Consider the following 22,675-nt stretch of genomic DNA (forward strand, 5'->3'; position numbering starts at 1 on the left):
ATTAAATCAAAATTCTATTACAAAGTGATGTTTTTGGGTGACTCGAGTGTAGCGTTACTTGTGTGTTTAGCGATACCCTTGGACTTTCTGTCCAGCCATGTTGTTCCCACTATTCCACTCTAGTTCCTCCATCTGTCTGAGTTTTTTTTTATGTTTTTGTGGCAATGCAGTGTAGCAGAACTACAGGGGTTCAGCTGATTTAACTTCGCCCCCATCCCATTACACTATGTTTTCTGACATCCTTTTATGGAGCAGTGTCAGCAGATTTTGCAGGTGGATCTAATAGGAGGTGCTGGTTGTAGTTGCAGTGTAGTTCAAAGAGAGAACCACTGGCAATTGGCTTTGCTGATACTGCTGTAACTGAGATCAGGGCAATAGGGAGCAATGTAACCGACACTATTAAAGTTATAAGGTTTCATTGGCCCAAAACTGCAGTGTGGCAAAGTCCTGGAAAATGGATGAAATTCTGTAAGGAACTGAAGCAAAAATACCAAACCAAGTGTCAAAAACAACTAGATTAATGGTTGGATAAATAAAACAACCAGAACATAGAGCAATACTGAGAAACAATGTATAATTTTGGTTGGTTAGTAAAGATTTCATTGGAATTAACTGCATTGATAAAATTGACTGTCTGTACAGCATGGCGAGAGGGTATCAAACACCTGGCTGCCGCCCAAACAAATTCCACCAATACAATATATTCATTACCTGCCCATTATTAATTAGCAGATTTATTTTCAGTTGAAGTAAAACATTATAATGGAGTTCAAATTTGTATTTTCCTGAACAACAGATGAATGATTTACAATGATGTGTTGAGCCTTATATTCTTTAAATTTAATTCCTATGTTTGCAAATCGTGAATGATTCCCACAATATGTTCCGTTTAAAACAAGAGGGTAAAAAAGTAACAGAAAAAAAAATATTCGGGCTATTTTCCAAAGTATTTCAAATATGTATTGGCAGTTTTTTTCAACTTTAAATTGAATTGATAGTAGAAAGACTCCTTTTTTTTTCCCTCCCCATTTATGATCAGACTTAAGCTGGTTGTTTGAGAGAAACATCTCTCAAAAATGCCTGACTGAGCCCACAATTTTGTTTTGCAAATTAAAGTAATTGGCCTCTGTTGCCGGCTGTTAATTACGGGAAACCTACCAGGGGCTGAGAAAGCAGCCTCTGAATACTGTGAAGTGACAAGCTATTAGCAAAGCAGCCCACAGCGCGAGGACTAACATGTCAGTTTCACTCTGAAGCTTAGTCAACAAGAAAACACTGAGTTGCCACAAAACAGTCACAGAGGCCTCATTGTGCTTCCACAGGGGTCAGCTTCTTTTACCAAAAGACTAGTTACTCTGATCAGTGCTTCTTTTTCTCCACTGCCCTCTAATTAGAGAACTTGTTAGTTATCCTTTCAATATGATTCAGACTCATTTTGTCCTGAATACTTGGAAGAGATGATTAACTAACTATTGCTTCCCTGGGACAGAGAGAGCAGCGCAGATTCAGAGAAAATGTCTGTTGGAATTAATCGAAAGCAAATGTTTTTTTAGCAACCACAAGGATTTAACCCCAATATTTAGCGAGGAAAACTGGAAAATACAAGTTCAAAGAAGACCCTTGCCAAAGGGTTCTGCGTTACTGCGGTAACTGGATTAATAACTCTTCTAATGAACTCGACAGCTTCAGAGTGAACAAAAAACATCCACGTCCAACTTAAATTCCAGTTAATGATATCAATCATCGCAGCCTGAGAAAGGTACAATTGGATCTGTCTCGGCCTTTTACGTAGTGACAATGTACTCTCTGAATAGTAAATATTTTACAGATTGAAACACGCACATTTTCTGTGCTTTGCTTTACATCTATACTTGTGGATATTATACATGGGATGAGAGAAGTCAGAAATTAGCAATATTTTCTATAATCTCTGAAAGTGATGATATTTCACATGAATAATGAAATAATAATTTGGTCCACTTCAATCCACGACTGTGCGCAATTGGCTGCCGCGTTTCGCCCACAAAATATTCAGTCAAATCACTTTGCAGTATATTCTGTGAAGCGCTTTGAGACGTCTCGAAGACGTGATCAGGCACTATATCAAATGCAAGGATTATTATTATTATGAATAGAAATACAATTGATATGACATTCACAAACATCACATTTTTGTTTGTTTTTTCTGTGGTCCCTTGTGCAAAATTAGGCCAATCTGCTGAAATTCAAGATGGTTGTTTTTGTTATACAGCATACAGTTGCTTGTAGTACAACCAAAATAAAAATGTGATTAACCAGGAATAAATTTACTTCTTCATGAGCACCCAATAGCTGAACCAATACAATTCACCTAACTTCAACAAAGCAACTCATAACCGTGACACTCAACATTGTAATGTTCTTGTGGACTATCAAGCACTTATAACCATTTGACTTACTTTATGTAGCGCTGCTACGTACAGATGTTCTGCAGGATAGATAATCAATGCATTTAAACAAAACTGCTTCTGGGTCTTTAAATGGGCTGATTTAAACAAAACTGCAGAGGCAACTCGTCTAATTGTTGAGGACTCAGAATTTCAAATGAATGTCTCAGTACTTGTCAAACTCATCTAAGAATGCAGAGTTACTGCCACTGGGGAATAGAGTTTTTCTAGGAAATCTTAGCCATTAACGCAGTAATAATGGACAATATGAATGATTACTACTGAGCAGTCACTCATAAGAGCTTCATTTGTTCCAAACAAACTGACAGCTCGTATTGGCAGAACAATGCCTCATTGGGGAAACGGTGGCCATATTTGTCTGCATTAGAGTGAAGATCAGGGCACTATCCAGCCTCCGATCAGATAAGAAAGAAGGAAAGATTCAAAACCGGAATTAAAAGGGGGACATAATTAAATTCTTTGATGCCTTTTACTGAAGAAAGTGTAGTCTTAGAAGTTTTTTTTAAAAATAGATGAAAACATTTCTCCAGTTTGCAGAATTCTGTTCATATGTACAGAGCGCACTCTCAGAAATTTTTACAGGTTCTAAACCTCAGGTTTCAAACAAACTTGTACGTCCATCATAAGGCAATATTTATGTTTAAAGCTTCAGAGTCAAAATCATCTGAAAAATTGCAGTGATAAGTTTTCGAAAGCTTGAACCATACCATTCCGTGTGGGAGGATAACACTGGTTATTGTTCACATGAAATGGGGAGGTTTGGTTGTCAGAGGGTTATGGAATAGGGATTCAGACAACATTAATTTGATGAGGACCCTTCTGAATCTTGCAGTTTGTGCTTTGCCTTTAAAATGGGAAGGAGAGGCTAATAATAATAATCCTTGAATTTAATATAGCGCCTTATTATTCGAGGCATCTCAAAGCGCTTCACAGCATATACTGCAAAGTGAATTGACTGTATAGTTTGTGGGCAAAATAATGTTGCTGCTTATAAAGTGAGTGAGTGTGTGGGGGTAGTCTACACAAGGAGGCTGTAGGAGTAGATTGCGTCAGAAAATCTTTGGACAGCGATTTGTTGAAGACATTGATTGAGAGGTGTGAAAGATAGAGAAGTCGATAGATAATTTGGGGCTGCCCAGATGGATTGCAATGACCTTCAAGTCCTGTTTATACCCATGTGCCTGTGTCCTTATGTTGAGAGAAAGCAGTCAGTCCTTTGCAACCTCAGGGTATAGTAGTTTGTAGGATGTGTTGGAGAGAACTTTCATCTACAAGACCTTGCATTTTTATGGCGTCCTTCACACAGGTTAATGTCTTGGAGTGCTTAGGACTGTGTGTCAGCTGCAAATTAGATTTTCTTTTTAGTCTTGTGTTTTTGATTTGTGCTGGGCAACTTGCATTTGATATGCATCTGTATACAATATACGACATGGCAGCTCCTACATGGATGGAGAGCATGAAACAAGTTGTAATTTGCGAATTCACTCCCCATTTTATGGTCGGTAATGGCAACAGAAACCGTCTTTGATTCCTTCCCTATATTAATTTGGAAAACACCTTTTTAACACCTCGTCTAAATGTCATTACTCTCATGGAAAGAGGGGCTGGATTTCCTCCTTCTGCAGCTTTACTACAGGTTTAAAAGGTTTATTCATGTGCACATCAACTAGTCTTTTCCAGCAGCTCACACATGTCCAGGGATTTATTTTACAATAATCATTCTTGCATTGGGTATATCGCTTTATCACCTTATTAATATGTTTCAAACTCTTCACAAGATTTACTGCAGTGATTTTGAGTATTTTGTAAAGGAAAAGTGGTTTTCACACTGCAATGTCCCACAAAGATCCATGAAGTGAATGATCAATTTTAATCTGGAGGGTTGTTGGCCAGGACATTTGGAGAAGTTCTCTTTTCTTTTATATAGAGTCAAAAGTTCACGATTTGTCCAAGTCTAGACCATGCCTGGATTAACTAAAAAAAAACCTGCCACAAATGACTCTTAAACAAGAAATGTGCAAAGACACATTGCCCTATTGCACTAATATTCACTAATCGGACACATTTACATTTATACAGAGCCTTTCACATCAGTAGGACATCGCAACATGTTTCTAATTACACCCAAGGCTTAATTTCCTTTTGATATTTAAGCTAAGAGACTGTTTACTACTCATTGCATTCAGAAGAAAGAGACAATAAAAACACGGGACATTGTTTGCCAATTTCCCTCTCATGCCAAAAAATCCATCATAAGTGTCCATTATTTTATCTTGCTGTGTGTACAGCTCTCTTAATTGCAAGGACTACAGTGCCAGCCCTGCTTACTGGGTGGAAGCTTGACATGGTGATCAATCATAGATCATCTCCCTGCTGACTAGATGATGAATTTCCTTTCTCCCTCCCTCTGTTCCCCCCCACTCACTGCACCCCCTTTTCTCCCAGGTAATTATCGAAATGCTCTCTGACGGGCTTTAACGGGTTAGCTATTTTGATTGTGTGACCTGGATGTAAGACATTAGTGGTGACCTATTCGTTCAATTTGGTCAAACATTTGCGCAAGACTAGAAACAGAACAGATAGAAGCTTGAAAGTGCCCATAGACAGTCTCATGATTTGCAGAAGATCAAACCCAGTCCGGTAAGGAAACAGAAATTTCCTCCATACAGTTCTGCCAGCTATGGAGCAGACAAGGCCAGTTCATTTGATTATCCGAGAACTGCAAGAGGGAGGGAGCAATCATTTTGATATAAGGAAATGATGGTGGTCTTTTTAATGCATGGTAGTACTATGAGCTGAATCTCCAGAGAGATCTACCTTCTCTGCTGAAGAAGCTTTACAAAGATAAGCGTCCTAGGAGAAAATATAGAGACAAAGGACTACAGGGGTGGTGGGGGGAGGGAGGGAGGGAAGCAAGAATTTTGTCCTGTGGAAAAGCAATATATAAATGGTGGAAAGCCAACAGCACAAAAATAATGATATTATTTTAAGGGACAACAGTTGTTGTTTATTAACCTGGCTTTGTTTTGCTTTGGGTATAAAGGAGTCTAGGAACAGATGGAACAGCTGGCATTCTATTCACATAATGATATTAATAATGCATCACAACCTTAACGTTGACAGTATCAAAGCTTTTGATGCTCGCTCCACTGTTGTCTTTGAAAAGAAAACAGCTACCAACGATGCTTCACACCCTGAGAAGAATATCAATATCAGGATCAGAGCTTCACTACCTGAGGGCACCAGTAAATTGTTACCGTACGACATGGTGCTTATTGAATCATAATCTTAATTATTAACACCACACCCCCCCCCCCCCATCCTAATCATCTGCAAAAGTGACTGCGTTACAACATAAATTGGGAGTCAAAGCACTCAAGACCCACAAACACCCTGCAGTGATGAATGAGCACTTGAATGAAAAGCATTTCGGGAACAGTACTGTACTAATGTATTGACATTTGTATGTGACCAACAAGGCGTTAAACGTTGATTCCATTAAACTGGGAATGTTCTATTACTGAGCCTTCATTCACAGTTACCGTACACAATGACTTCATAAATATCTGTTAATAAATACCTCACCTCCGCTGCCTCCACTACACTGTCTCTCTCCACAGGTTGCTGAGATTCTCATCTGCATCTTTATCACTCTCAGGCTTGGCTACTTGAATTCCTTGCTCCACCTCACCACTGGTGGGGAAATTATCTGCCATTCTGCTCCTAGTCTCTGGAGCTGGAGTTCCTCCTCTTGGCTACCTACCTCTATTTCTTCAAAACATCCTGTGAAACACAACTACAACCATGCATTTGGTCATCATTCCCCTCCTGTCCCTTCAATTTCCACCCTCCCTCAACTCCCACACGTTGCGTAAAGTGCTTTGAGAAGTGCTCCCGATGTGAAAGGCGCTCTACAAGTTGAAATTGTTCTTGTTTCAAGCGGCTTGTAAAAGCTATCAGGTGTCAGCTTGGCTCAGATGGTATCACTCTCGACAAGGAGGTTGTGGGTTCAAGCTCTTCTGCTTGTGTGGCAGGCAGGTGGGGGGAGGTCAGGCTCACTGTGGTGCCCCCTATACTCCCATGGAACTTCATCCCATCGAGGGAAAGCCACATTTGGACCGAAAAGGCACATACTAGCGAGGAGAACATTTGAAAAAAGTAACCGGACACATTAAATCTACAAAAAAAAACGAAGATACACTTTTGATAAATCAGTAGGAACCATAGCCATTAGCTTACCAATGGGGAATCAATCTCTTAATCACTAGGTTACACTGTGGGTCACACTGCACCACACTCACAACAGACAAACAACTGCGCAAACATCACTTATGTCTTTGTGTCTGCCCAAATTATCAGACTGATGTCTGCGGCTGGGCGTTTTTAAACAAGTCATCACTCTTTGAACAGAGTCTTCAAAAGCGACTGCTTTGAATATTTTCTGTGCAACATTACCTTTAATCCTTACAGCATCTAACTGACAGGAGCCGTGCTGTTCTGTTCATTTGAAGAGTATTATCAGCGAACATTCAATATGGGTTGTGTTTTTTTATTCTCAGCATTGAAGTTTCCTCTCACAGGTCACATCAAGTATTAACAAAACAACCAAAGCAGTAGTGACTAATCATCGTGAATTCAAGCCCTAATTCAATGATACATCAATGTACTTTGATATTTAATTGCAGTTTATACTGTACAACACTTCCATAGGTTTTATTTTTAGGTGGTAGATGTGTTCAAATATTTTAAATACAATGCAACACAATATAAATTTACATTTATATAGCGCCTTTCACATCTTTCTTGAAACTTTTTTTTCAAATTGATGTATCTTACTGTACAGGGTTTTTGGGGTCAAACGGGTGTTTACCACATACCATGCTTAAGATTATGAAGAAGCAAACAGTTTTTTTTTTGTATGTCAGCCATACACAAAAATCCCTGAGCATTGGAATAGAATGCGCTCAGGAGGGACACATCCTACTTATCCAATCCCAAAGAACATTGGCGCAGGTTGACAAGAGCCAAGGTTCTACAGGTAATAATACATCCTAAGTTGGAAGAATTTATCAACAATCCTAAAAACTGTCATGAATTCTGTAACATTTCCTCACACATAGATAGAAAGATGGAATTTTGCTGAAACTTTACATTTTTTAAATACCTTGTTGTAAAAATCAGCCTCTTGCAGTATGTTAACGAGCTATTTTATAGTAAAATGTTTAATGTTAAAGCCTCAAGGTAACTTAAAAGTGGGCAAGGAAAATCAGGTCTGTGTGCAATAGAATGACAAATGCAGGCAATCTCAATGAACAGAGGCAGGGTTGTTATACGTTAAGAAAGGCAATAATTTTGTTAAAATAGATCTTGCAAATGCCTTGGCACGCATTTCAAACATGCCCGAGAGTGAGTGAGAGAGAGACAGAGAGAGAGCGTGCATCTGAGCATCTGAAACCATTTGCTTTTGCCAGAACAGTCACATTTCTCCACATGATAGTTTATACATTACATTAGCTCAACCACGTAAATGACCAAGTTAAATTGATTATGTTGACTGAGGTGTCAGAGAGAGCACGGTTTGGTTACAAGGCTTACAGCCAGACATCCTTTGTGATCTTAATCAAACTAATAGGTTTGTACGCAAATGTGTTATTGTGAGAACGTTTGTTTAAATTCTCCGCTGGGGCCAATCGCATATGACCTAAGTGTCATTCAATATTGGTGCAACATTATTGACCAAACAGTTATGTATAAAGACGCTGAATAATTGCAGTCCTGTTACTTATTTGAAAACATTTTATAATGCATATATCAAATCCCGGGAACCCAAACATGAGGTAATTCGAGGCAGCTCCATTAGAGGATGAATGAAATGATTCAATTACAGTTGACCTTCACGGAAAAAAAAATCAAAGAGTAGGTGGATTTGATGAGCAATTCATAAAACGAAAGATAAGTAAGTCACAGTGGCAAAGCATCAGTCACGGTGCCACAAATGATACACATTAATCTTACGGTATTGACAAGCTGCTACCCAGGGACCTGGTAATAGTGGAGGTGTATACCTCTAGATTTGCTGGAGTGAGTCTCGCAGAAAGGTTAACCGTGTTTCTCAGTGCATTGCGAATAGCATTCTGCAGCATATGGAAATACTAATGGGTGTTCCTTCATTGTGATGTTATGGTGTATATAAAGACTGCTTTATCTCCCCTCTTCCATCTAACTCTGTTCAAGAGCTGGTGAGCCAGAAGCCCACGGGATCATTTTCTTCCTCGAATGGGGGCTCCCTGACTTTCTCACAGAAGAACGATTCAGAGCAGTGGGAACCAATCTCTTTGGTTGCCTGAGAAAATAAGTGTTTTTTGAATTGAATATTTCTTAATTGATGGCATAAATCTATGCTATTCCCAGGCAGGGCAAAACCTTAGATAAGTTTGCTTACTCCACACACCTCTGTTTAACTAGGAGTAAGTAGGAACCTGGATATTAGTCAAATGGCAAACAGCTTTCCGGAGGTAATAATGTCTTAAACAATAATAACTTGGTCACTCAATCCAGGACTGTAAGCGGGACACTGCTGTGCGCAATTGGCTGCCACAAAATACACAGTCAATCTACTTTACAGTACGTTCTCTGAAGTGCTTTGAGAAGTCTCAATGATGTGATAAGGCGCAATATCAAATGCAAGGATTATTATGATTATTATTTTGTTATCTCTATGATATTTTGTTGGCCAACTAGATATTATCATAAAAATAACCAAATGATTTAGAATGTACCATTAAAGTCCTACCCCTCCTCCTTCAAAATGGCAGAGTATTTTGGTCCTTTTAAAGAACAAAAGGAGGAGTTCCTCAGGGATTCTGAAAGAGGTGAGTGTTTCTGACTGAACAGTTAGACATCAAACGGTTACGGTTCAAGATCCTGGTCATCATCTTCAAAGCCCTTCATGGTCTTGCTCCCCTTGGGGTTTCCTCCCAAAGTGAAAGGCGCTATACCCATGTAATTTTGTTGTTGTTGTTTATGTGTTGCATCTCATACAATGCAGGAATTATTCAGGTGGCAGTTCATTATCAGGAATATTTCGCGAGATTTATACTCTCCTTGTATGCTTGTGGAACATCACATCAGCTTCTCCTCATGTAGCTTTCAACTCCTGTTGCCAATGTAATATTCAGTGAGTGGGAGTATAGCTGGAAGCAGGAGAGGGCACACACACAGTTGTAATGCTTTCATATGTTGCAAAAGCTCTTTCTGAAGCAGAAATCAAAAGTACAGTATTCCTCGGAGTGAGAAAAATACACTCCTGAATGTAAGCAATCAGTTCATTAACTTTTATTCTGCCGCGGAGAACCGAGAGAGGAAAGGATATGCATTACTGGAGACATTAGGACCAGGTTATTGACCTTAATCAGTGTTTGTCGTAAATCAGTGAGTTACCATTTCCCACAGCGACTAAGTGAGTGCAAAATTATAATTTCAAACAGATTAGGATACACATTCAGACCAAGTGGAGAAACTAATATCCTTACATTCGCTGCACAACAAAAAATAAATGAGAAATACCAAAGGTCTAAAAAGAATCAGAACCCTAGTCATGTCCCTAAATGTAACACCTTCCAAGGCTGTGGTTTGATGTTACTTCATAAGGTTTCTAGGCTGGGTTCAGAGAGCTCACATTGACGTTTTTACTGGAGCTCCAAGAACAGAAACGTTGACAGTCAGTCACTGGGATACACAAGACGATGAGTGTCTTATAGCTCTGAAAAAGCAAGTGGCATCTGTTCTTTTCAACGACCGCATGTTTAAACAATATTTTGGAACGCATTATTTCTGCGAATACTGCCCTTCTGCTTTCCTTTTGCCTTCCTTCTCTATTTTGATTATTTGGTTTTACTTTATATTGAGTACACCGCATTCTATTTTATACCTTTATACCATCCACTGCCCCCCAGCTCCCACCATCCATCTTCGAGTGGGATCCCACATTGAAAATAATTGATCTCTTTGCTGAATGCATGCTCCAAAGGCTCTTTCTTCATCCAATTGAGGAACAGAACTGTAAAGATCAATAGACAAGTTGTCAAATTAATATCACAACCACTATATGAATCATCATGCAATACCAGCAGCTATGTAGACCCCAGAGGAGATGAATCATCTGACTCCTCAGTCTTGAAAGGAAACATCCCAGAGGGGACCTTATAGAGGTATCTACAGTTTTAGATGGGATTGAGAAAGTAAATCCTGAACAATACTTTTGGATGCACCAAGACGTTAGAACAAGAGGACATAGGTTTAGGGTTTTTATTTCACCTTGCATAATTAAAAACTGGAACAGGTTGCCGGGAACTTCATTTAGACCAGGAGGACACTGGCAGTCATTTAAAGACAACAGCTTGATGTGATAGGAAAATGTGATTGGAAAATATGGTGGCTATTCTGGAAGGATAAAATCGAGTGGGCTGAAGGGCAGTCTTCATCCATTTCAATCTTGTGAACACAATAAGAATCAAAGGACATACATTATTCTTTGGACTGCGAGTTTGCTTCACATATCCATCATTCTGAGGGACAACACCTATTGTGAATTACTAATTTCATTTAAGGTTTTCCCTTAGGTCCTCTGGTTATCTGCTCACAGGTTAACTAATTGCTTACACCTATGTTATTTGCACCTTTCAGTATTTTAAGGGCCTTGGTCCCTCTCAATATTATTTATTAATGAAAACAAGTTCAATTTCAAACCAACGAAAGGCAGCCTGGGAATGATTATAAAACGGGAATCTCATTCAGAAGTTTTGATGACATCTTAAACTGTGAGAGTAAATTCTGAATGTTTAATATTGTGATCTGAGCCTTGAAATTGGATTTGGAATCACTCCGGTGGTACTGATTGGTTCTATAATCAGTACTGTAACATTTTATTCAACTTTTGCTTCTGAAATTTTACCGACAACAAAATATCATTGCAACTGGTTAGTGTGATGTTTTCTTGATATCGTTAGTTAACATTTAATTTCTTGTTGTTTCAGTCACTACACCTACCAGTACTTACATGTAAAGCTGTTTGAGATATTGACATTATAAGTGTTACATCAAATGCAAGGATTATTATTACATTATGTGGAGTCCTGTAGCTCAGTGGCTAGAGCACTCGCTTTGCATAGTGAGAGACCTGAGTTCAATTCCAGGCAGAGGGCGAAACCTTGGGCAAGTTTCCTTACTCCACACAGAGCCTAATAATAATCCCTCCAAAACCAAAAACAATAATAAATTGGTCATTTTCAATCTACGACTGTTTGTGGGACATTGCTGTGCGCAATTGGCTGCCGCGTTCGCCACAAATATACAGTCAATTCACTTTACAGTGTGTTCTGTGAAGCGCTTTGGTACGTCCTCCCGACGTGAAAAGCGCTATATCAAATGCAAGGATTATTATTATTATTATTATTATATTTGGTGGGTGATGGTGTCCATAGAATTACTAAGAACAAAGGCAACATCACTTTGCGCACAGCTTCCAGTAAGCACATACCTTCCCCTGTTTCTAATCAGTCTGTTGACTTTCCTTTAACAATAGTTATTATACAACCCAAACAGTTCATCAAGAAAACGAGTCAATTCATCAATCCAGTTAGACGATTAGCTAAAAATAGGCTGTTCAGGGCAGGCCAATGCATTCCTGAACCAATACCTACCAGCATCCCCATAACAGTCTATTATTTATTAACACAGAAGTCATGGAGAACCTGGTACAGGGCTGGCTGCAGGTGTAACAAACTGCCTAATTCCATTACAGTATTTCAGAGGGGAAATTAGGTTGAAGGCATTAAATCACTACATGGCTCTGTGTTGCTGCCATTCCTGATTCTGAAAATGACAATATCTTTGTGGCACATTCAGAACTTAGATCTCATTATTTATAAAGATCCAATGGTGCTCATTCCTCGTGCGCAAAACCAACCCTTATTAATCCTGTGGTGTAATTTTCATACAGTAATGGACACCTAGGTACGCAGTGTTCTTAGCAAACTGCAGCCGGGCTACGCAATTGACAAAGATAATTAAAAAAAGAGTATATCTATCTTCTAGCCAATCTTAAGATTAGTGTGACATTAGTGAAGCCGATTATTCAATCATTCTTTGATGAACTCTAGCTATGGAATAATATTGCTGGCTAAGGAATTCCATTTAAAAATGTATTGTGAGCTGCTGTTTAAAGTGTGTTTGAATTAAGGTCCAATATGTAATGATTTCTAATTGGATTCCTTAATGATTAAGTAATTGGAAATACATCAGGCTCGTCATGCAGTCTTGCAGAAACTTTCATCTGAAAGCAGGTCGCGTCAGAGCAGAGTTCCTGCAACTCACATAAATTTTCTTATTCTTTCTGTTAGAAATTGTCATATCTTTTTATTAAAAGTTCTGATCACCAGGCTGAAGTCATGAACTCTTCCCATGATGTTGACAGCAAGGACATTATGTGTTTAGGTGCATGGTCCTGTGACACTGTTATTTAATATCAGGGAAACATAAAACAAAAATGTTCCTGGGGCTTTTAAGTAGCAGGCAGATATAGGAAAGATGGGCTGCCACAGAAAATCTCTCCCATCACCAGGTCAGACAGCTTGGAACAAGATGATACATATCTGAAAAGTGCAAGTATTCAGAGTTGGGAGATAGGGTAGATGACTAGAATTGGTTTCAGACAGATATCTTTGCTAGGGCTAGTCAGCCAGTCAATACCACTGGAAAATATAGATCCATCTTTTCTGTGCTTGTCAGCCAGGGAATGCAGGCTCACTCTTCACTACAAGTGCAATCTCAATCTATCTGATGCTGTATCAACTCTGCTGCTCAACCACTAACAGGAGCATTAGCTTCAGCGGCAGTCTTATAAGGTAAACTAGGCGATGCTACTTCTAGAAATGAGGAAAACCTTCTCTGGGGTTGGGTTTCTGAACATTTCTGGAGAAGGTGTTCCAATTGCAAGAGTGCATCATACTCTGTCCATTCAGACCTCCTGAATGATCTGATGTGAGCCCCCAAATACAAATTGAGGCACAACAAAGGGAGAGTAATGATCAGAACTGATTCGCACACACAGGAAATGAGGTTAGTTAGGTTCAAGACCATCGTCAAGATTTTGAGTTTATACTCCAGGCTGAAACTCCAGTGCAGTGTTGGGTGTGCACTATTTTGTCAGAGGTCCTTCAGATGAAACATTAAACTGAGGTCCCATCTATTTATTCAGGGGGATGTTAAAAGTCCTAAGGCACGATTTGACACGAGAAGGGAGCTTTTTTTCCCATGTCCTGCCCAATAATTGTTCAAATTAATTTGATCATTCACTTCATGGCTCTTTGTGGGACATTGCTGTGCTTAAATTGGCTGATGCATTTGTTTACAGTACATTGAGGTGTCCTCCTGGCATGAAATGCAAGGATTATTATTTTTCAATAATCTCTGCCAATGGTTATTTGTATACATTTATAATCCTGTCCGGTACAAGATCCTAACATTTTCTTTACTTGCAATAGTGTTTTTTGTAGCGTGCATCATTGTGCATTACAAAAGGAAATAGTATCACAGTTTAAAATTGAATACTCTGCCTTATGGTCAGTCAGCCTTCAATCTGCCTTGAGACTGATCTTGTGTCTCCTCAAACTGATTTTCATAGGTGAGGCAGTTGGAGTTTATTTAACCTTGTAAATTTAGTAATGCAAAATTAAATTATCAAATGGCTCACATCAATCCACTTTTATTGTGTGTATTAAGTTTGTGATTTTTTAAACATGGTTTTAGTTTTGCGAGTGCCTATTTTTACAACTGGACTGCACTGTGACATAGTTATATAATTTAAAATGGCTGCAACTTCATTATATATGGTACCTGAAAACACCCCAAATAGGTTTCTAAATTTTAAATATTCCCATTTAAATCAGTTCAGCAGAAATCATTTGTTTGATAACGCTCTAACAAGATGTGCCATTATGTTGATTAATGGACTTCATACATGAATTAATATGCTAATCATATGTAAAGATACCAAACTTATTTTCCATTAAGCTGATTTCATTAGTGTTGCCAAAATAATAATAATCCTTGCATTTGATATAGCTCCTTATCATGTTGTTGATGCATCCCAAAGCGCTTCATAGAATATACTGTAAAGTGAATTGACTGTATATTTTGTGGGCAAAACGCAGCAGCCAATTGCACACAGAATTTAACTATCAGTGCTTTATTACAGCTGCCTATTTTAAATATACAATAGGTACACTGTGTATAAAATCAATATTCTTTCACCCCACCTCAATTGTATAGATGTCCGACAATGATCAGGCGCAGGTTTCCTGCCGATTTGCTTGCTCTACTCCTGTTCAGATCAGCAAAATGATCAAAGACCAGCAAACAAATCTGTGACCTCTGGACTATGTAGTTCATTGCTTTTTATCCTCCAGGCTGTCAGGGAATCCTTAATGTTTAATGCAGATCCATTAAGTGCATAATCCAGTGAATTAAAGCAGAAATGTTAATGTCTGCATTTACTCAATGGACAACTTGAGACCTGCCTCAGCTCGTCCCTGGCAAGAAACATGGAGGTTACAAACCAGTGGTCGTCATTGATTCCAGTTGCCTTTAGACTCTAGATAGATTAAGATCAGGTATCTCATCTATCTTATCAGGGTTACCTGCAAAGGCAGCATTAGGGAATGGCTTGCCAGAAACCGTGATTGGAACCTAAAGATGAGAAGAGTGGAAAGCATCTAACAAATCTATTGCCTAATATGCTGAAATAGTTCAACACGCAGAATCACCAGTGGAAGAATGATGAATATCTTCCTCCTGAGCTGCAACCATTCTCAGCACAGTTGGAAGTTAGGTTAGATTTTAAGGCACACAGGGTCCCAAGGAATTTGCTCTATTTGCAGAGACTGCTGCTCCAAGGTGCAAAGGTTTAGATTAATAAATAACTTGAATTTGTAATTTCATGCCTTCCATGTAAAAAACAAAAGTCTCAAAGCAATTTACTAAATACAGATCGATAAGAAATGAAGTGACTATTATGTAGGCAAACGTCTGCGCCAGTAACATCCCACAAGTTAAATTAAAATTGAAGAAAAAGAGGAAGATTGGAAGTTTGCTGTTAATTTCAGCACTGCTGTTAACAGGGAATTCTCAATATGAATACACAGAACTCTTATTTCCACTCCTTGTGAGTGGACGGTCCCATCATGGCTTCTAGAACAGCCTGGTTGGTCAGCGAGAACAGTACAACTAGCAGGAGATTGATGCTAAATTTAAATTCTATAACACCAGCATTTCGAAACATTTTAACAGGAACATTCTGTTGTGGCCACTTCTCAAACTGCACTCTTAGAATATCAGTACATTTATTCCGGCAGTGAAAACCATTCCTGCTAAAAATGCTATTGTGCAAGTGATCGGGATGTTAAATTTGCAATTTTGGGCATTGAAATGAACGCTTTGGGCTTGGCTAACCACTCAATATTTAGATACAAATGACTTTGCCTTTGTTGTGCAGGTGCTGGGGATGTACCTCCCATTCTGCGGGATTGCGATTTCGAACGCTCAGCTGTTTGCTGCTTCTAGAAAGGAGTACGACCGAAGCAGAGTAAGTAAACGCCCCTCAGAGAGTCCACGGATTTAATTCAGAGAAGACGGATTCGTCTCTGTCAGACCTTCACCACTTCTAATTTTTAGCCACTTAATAGATGGTGTTTGAAATCATGGATGGTTGAAGAAGAAAGCATCGATGTATTTACGAACAAACTTGATGCATACAAGAGAGGGTGAGGAATAGAGAGGCATGGATGAGGGGATTAGGAGGGGTGGAGGCTCATGTGGAATGTAAACATTGGCATGTCATTGGGCCAAATTCTTCATGTGAATCATCAGTTCGTCGATGGCTCCACTGATTTCTCCTCTGACTTTAAAGCAAATGTATGTTAGTCTGGGAATCCAGTTGAGCAGCAGGTCTGAACCTCTGGGCATTACTACTACACACCATTGCACCATCACACTGACTCTGGTTCTTATTCTTAAAATATGACCACAATGTCAGACAGTTCACTAAAGCACTGGTAGAACACAGTCAACATCGTAGGAATTTTAAGTGCATTCCATTTTTGGTGAGAAACTGTAAAAGTACATGATTCAGGAAGGAATTCAAAGAAATCCAATAAGGCGACATGCAATAAACAAATCAAACAGATTCGGAGAAATTAAGGTCAACATGAAACGTACTTTGGATTATTTAAGGACTTGGCAAAAGATTGTGATAAACATTGGGACCTGAGATGAAGTTTTAAACTGGGCAATGACTGAACTAGATAATAGAACACAAGGATCATCATCAGAGGTGATATTCTGACCAGAAGCTGTGACTGGTGAGATCCCCTAGATATCAGTCACAGAACCCTTCTGGTCATAATATTATGTTGGTCTCGGGAAATATTGGAAGTAGACTGAATGAGGTTTATAAAAGAAACACAGAGGTTGTAGGGAACACACAGCAGGTCGGGCAGAATCCATGGAGAAAGGAATGTTTTTGACCCGCCCAACGATCTCTGTTTTTGTTTCAGATTTCCAGCAAATGCAGTATTTTGCATTTTATGAATGAGGTTTATGGTTGATATGAAATCATTTAAGAAAGGGAGATGGGAATTATTCGGAGACCTTCAACTACTTACTAACTGAGCAGATGAATTGCTCTTTGTGCAAACAGTCAGGTTTCAGTTTTATCAGGGAGAGAACATGAGCTTTGCAGTACAAATGGAGCAGAGAAAGGTCTATGTAGATGCTGAATATTGACCTAATGGCTGATTACATTTGTTCAATCCTACCTTCTTATTCTTTTATAGTGTTGAAAGTGAGCAAATTGTTCCTTCTTAAAATGCAAAACTGCTTTAAGTTTCTCATGTGGCTAAAAAAAACTTTTCGCCCCATTTTTCAGTGATTGAGATTTTTCACTCCTCAGCTATTTCCCCTTAGAAATAGATATACCACTGCTAAAGTCTTGTGTTTTATCCCAATTCCCTCAACCAAGGCTCTGCTGGAAGTTGTCAACGACTTGTTTGAAGAGCAGACAGACTTGGAGAAAATCGTTCGGACGATAATGCATCGCGCCCAGACACTGCTGAAATGTGAGCGCTGTTCTGTGCTGCTCCTCGAAGACATTGAATCACCGGTATGTCAGCTTAAAAAGCCGCAAGGGGAAAAGCTAACACAACTTTAGAGGGAACAACCGAACGTTTCATGTCTGCAGAAAGCTACTCTAAACGTAAAAAAAAACTCCTTGGAATTCATGGAATAAATGCGATTGGGATCATCTAATGGTTTAGACCTTAAGACACCTCTTCGAATTCAAAAGCATTTTCCATATCATGGTTATAGTTTACAATTTAGCCATTAAAGCCAAATCCATATCATTAATGATTTCAAGCTTGATTTCATAAATCAAAGTGTATAACGAAGGGAGGCTTCATCAACCTAAGAAGAACAGACAACCCCAACAACCTGCAGTTGTGCAGGGAACTGTGTTCACAATGTGGCTAGAGCCCAAGTTTTCTTTGTTCTCGTTGGCCCCATAGAGCCCTACACTTCCTTTGTGCAATCTCAGAGTAAGAAAGATCGGGAGACAAATTGATTTACAGCTTTATACCCCTCTCAGGTACAGTGCAAGATCCTCTAGGGTGAACTTGTGCCTTAGCTCGTCAACACATTACCAGACCCCCAAGTCTGTTACAATACAATCACATCTATTTGACAATACCTTAGTAGGAATGAATTTCGATGAGCCTTACTAGTTCCACAAATGGCCTTCCAGTTAATATTTTAATCTCTGTAATGGTATCCGTAAAACTATCAATCTAAATGTATTGGCTCTCGTATCTCATTATTAGCTTAATTTATTTCCTTTCCATTTGCTTTGTACAGTATGCTTGGTTCTGATTTGGGAATGCCAAGTGAAGAGTTTCGCTGTACAGGTTCACCTGCACAGAATAAACAGATGCTTTCTGCTGCACATTGTGACTAACACTTTCTCATAAATATTTTATGACAGGTGGTGAAGTTTACAAAATCCTTTGAGCTCCTGTCACCCAAATGCAGTGCTGATGCCGAAAGCAGGTAATGGTAATGATATTTAATGGGTACACAGTTTAGCGTAGATCTTGGGGCAAGTTAAAACAATGGACTGAAATGAAGTTGGTGAGTCTATTGTATACCACAAGAGCAATACTCGAATGGAACATGAATAATCTCGAGAGTGGCTTAATGGTTAATCTAACATATTATTGGTTATTAATTTACAGTTCCTGATATTTTGCAGTTTTTTGGTGTTAAGGAACATTTGACTTCTCCATGGAGGTTATAATGATGTTAAATTACAATTGCAGGTTGTCAAAAATAATTGCAGCAGAGAAATTTCATGTAAAACTATTCTAAACTTATCCAATCACCTAGATTTATCCTCCAAAGTAGATTTCCATAATACCAAATTTCGCAAATCACAAGACCACAAGAGAGTTTTGTGATCCACAGTGCTAAGTATGTTTGCTCCTCAACCACACACACTTATGTAAAGCAGATACACAAAATTAGCATTTTTTTAAAAATCAAAATTGTAATTAGGAATTTTTTTATTCTTTGGAGCATTTCGTGATTTTTTTTATTGTCACTCAGTAGGTACTTTGCTTCTTGGTAAAACCTCAGAGCGTTTGATCTCTTTTTAACTACTTTGCTTCCTTTGGTGACAAAGAAAATAATGAATCGATTCAAGCTGCTTTGCAAAACCTTGAAATCCAAATACACTCGCGTTTCACTTTTGTTTACAAGTACAAAAGGCAAACTAACTGTGGGAGAATTGTTTTCAGGCTCTCTTTTGCCAATGTTAAGGCCAATACTTTCTTTTTTTCAAGAACCGCTTCATAAAAATTTTCAATCATTGGCAAACCTTGAGAAAATCTCACAAAATTCTCTCTTTTTGCAAGAATGTTTGCAAAAGTGAGCTGCACTTCTGAAAAATAAAATGGAAGTGTGCAATTTCAAATTTACTGAAAGTTCATCCAAAATCCAGCACCAAAGTGCAGCAGGAATTCATGGGCATTACTAGAACCTTTGATAGATCTGGCATCCTCGGCTCATTGACAAACTGCTTTCTTGTGCAGTACTATACTTGCTGAACTACACAGTGACTTACGCAAATGAGGCCATTCATCTTATTACGTCCACATCAAAGTCTCTCATGTAAACTATGTTCGGCCCCACAAAGGCTACAAGCACTTAAACCAGACACTTAAGCCATAGGTATGTGAGGAACACCAGAGGAGGACACTCTCTAATAGTCCAAAAGGTTCAAAAGGACTAATAACAACAAATTACATTTGTTTAGCGCCTTTCACGTGAGCAGGACTTCTCAAATCACTGGACAGTCAGGGAGCTGTACCCGATATAGAAGCAAAGCTTCCCACACAGCCTCTGTCTGTTGACCACTCCCAGACAGAATCAGCAGCTTGAATTGTAAGAAACCTCTGTTTTGATGTATGCCTTGCTTTACTACGTGTAAGCATAAAAGGCAGGGTTAGCCATTGCTTGCTGTACTTTGGATGCTTGCAGCACACATTTTGCTATGAGAAATTGGAACTCATTGGAGAGTATATTTCCCACAGGATGAATTGATGTAACATATGACCAGTTGTTCCTTTGCTGAACCACACTGTTATTCAATCTTATATTGTTTGATCTGTCTGTACTATAAAATGGTCAGGACTATTTCAATAGTATTCTACCTCAGAAGTATTTTTCTAATTATTTCTTTAACAAACGTAGCAATATTTCCATTATGTTTTCCGTTCTAATGAGGGCTGGATGATTTGTGTACTCAACTCGGTAGCAGGACCTTTGGAGAAAGCAGTAAATAGTTGCAACATAGGAATCTGCTGGCATCATTTTACACACGTCTTCACACTTATAATTAAATTCATAAATCTGAAACTGGTCAACTAATCTTTAGGAGTATACATTTAAGGTAAAAATGATTTGCGTTGAGAGGAAGAATGGGTCAGTGCAGGAAATAAATACTCGCTTGAAGTGTTTATTGTGAAAACCTGTCTGTTGGCAAAACAGCAGGAATTGTTCTTAACCTTGGCATGTCATTTGCTTCTGGCTGTTGAAAGTTCTACTCACGTTGCAATGAAATGTAGGGTTTTTTCAATAATCTTGCTTTTTAAACTAAGTGCGACATTTCAAAACATAGTGTACAAATACTGGATTGGTGTCAAGAAATTGATAGTCTATTAAATTAAATTGTCCACTCTATATCTGTTATTCATTCTGTGACAGAATAGAATGATCAGCAACTGCATTTTAGTTTTAGTTAAGAATATAGACATTCCCTTGTGTTTTCATGGCATGCTCAACATTTCTGTAACTCAGTTGATCGATTGTGCAACATTTGCAAATGAACTACGATGAATATCTGACTATTTCAAGCGGTTTTGAATTTGCGTAATTGTTTCTTTTTATGTCCCTCACAAAAGCTTAAAAGACAGCATAGAAAAATCATTGTATTCAGACTGGCTAATTAACAACAGCATCGCTGAACTTGTAGCTTCCACTGGTCTTCCAGTGAATATCGGTGATGCATATCAGACCCACGGTTTGATGCAGAAGTGAGTGACTCTTTAATTAGCATTGATGCAACTTTCCTTCAAAATGGTTTCTCTCCAGACACGTACTTATACATTCATTCCTCGATCTAAAATTCAAATTGTAACTAGATTTTATATGAATAATGACGCACACGGTCATCAATGCAGTCCCACAGGTTATAGGTCTGATCCATTATTTTGTAATTGTAGATTTGTCGTCCTTTAAACATTATTTTTAAGTTCCACTTTTATCTTTTATTACTATCAGTTCTCAATATATTAATTATTTCTTATCCCAGAATTAAACCCGTATGCAATTGACTGGTGGATTTAGGTTAACAAGCATTAAAATGCAAAGCAAAAGTTGTATTCCTTAAGTGTAATTTCCTGACAATGCAGAGCAATAGCCAGTTCATTAGGGACAAAGGACATAATTATATGATCTTATGACACCCAAAGGCCCTCATTCCGACTTGGTCTTAGCCGTAAAACTATTGTAGTCAAATTCAAAATTCTCGAACGTTGGAGAACAGTCTGAAACGTAACCTTAACTTAGAAGCTGATTGCCTGCGGTTTTTCAATGATTTTAAGGCTAAAACGACGCAAATGTTTGTCCCTCAACACTGTTGCATTAGCACATGAGATCTTTGCAAAAATGCCATTTTAGAAATGTTTTCAAAATGGAAATCTACGTACATAAGCTTGCCCTTTGAGGCCACTCTGGAATGATTCAAAACCAGCGTGACTATAACAATCACAGCAAGCTTGCATTCTGCCAACCTGGACTCTTCATGGGAACTTCCTACTTGTAAGTTACTAACTGCACATGACACTGCTTTAAAGCAAAGAGATGGAATTACAAAAGGTGAGATGGTATAACACTTCACCAATTATATGGAGTATTTTAGCAGGGTTATTCTCACTTTGAGGGTACCTTCTATTCTTTCCCCATTGTTCACCCTCTTTCTCCCCAGGACAAAAAACTACCCGTGTGAACAGCAGATGTAGACATGCTTCCATATCCACTTAATGTTGTTCTAAACGAGCCACTGGGAGGAGTGCTAGAGCAATCCTGAGTCCTTCCAGTTCTCCTTCCTTTCCTGTGGAGAAAGATCAGACCTCTCATCATCACTCACCCTACATCCACCCCAAGCACAAGATGTGAATCAGATCTTTTAGCCTTCTCTCTGAAGCATATTATCAGAAAAGTGCACAGCTTGTATTTTGCAAACAGCGCTACTTTAGTGTTTTTGTTTTAAATCACAGCTTAATTAAATAATTCTAAGCCATCACGCTTAATTTTATTTGTTTTTGCAATGTTTTATGATTGGGAGTGTTGTTAAAAAAACAAACGAGAGAGGAATCATGTTCTGAACGTCATCCATTCAAATTTACAAGTGGATAGATTTTGTTAGGTCAGGGTGTCAAGGGATATGGGGCAAAGGCAGGTAGTTGGAGTTGAGGTACAGATCAGCCATGATCCAATAGAATGACGGAACAGGCTTGAGAGGCTGAATGACCTACTCTTGTTTCTTTTGTAATGGTTTG

General features: G+C 38.6%; 1 protein-coding gene across 1 annotated transcript in view; it reads left to right on the forward strand.

Moving 5' to 3' along the window:
- pde11a (phosphodiesterase 11a) overlaps positions 1-22,675 on the forward strand; it is a 79,859-nt gene that overhangs the window by 26,444 nt on the left and 30,740 nt on the right. The window contains 5 exon segments of the mRNA XM_007890064.2: positions 16,000-16,089; positions 17,524-17,664; positions 18,541-18,605; positions 21,017-21,123; positions 21,126-21,148. Coding sequence (XP_007888255.2) covers positions 16,000-16,089; positions 17,524-17,664; positions 18,541-18,605; positions 21,017-21,123; positions 21,126-21,148 — 426 coding nt within the window.

This window comes from Callorhinchus milii, unplaced genomic scaffold (genome assembly GCF_018977255.1).
Source record: "Callorhinchus milii isolate IMCB2004 unplaced genomic scaffold, IMCB_Cmil_1.0 Scaffold6, whole genome shotgun sequence".
NCBI classification, from domain to species: domain Eukaryota; kingdom Metazoa; phylum Chordata; class Chondrichthyes; order Chimaeriformes; family Callorhinchidae; genus Callorhinchus; species Callorhinchus milii.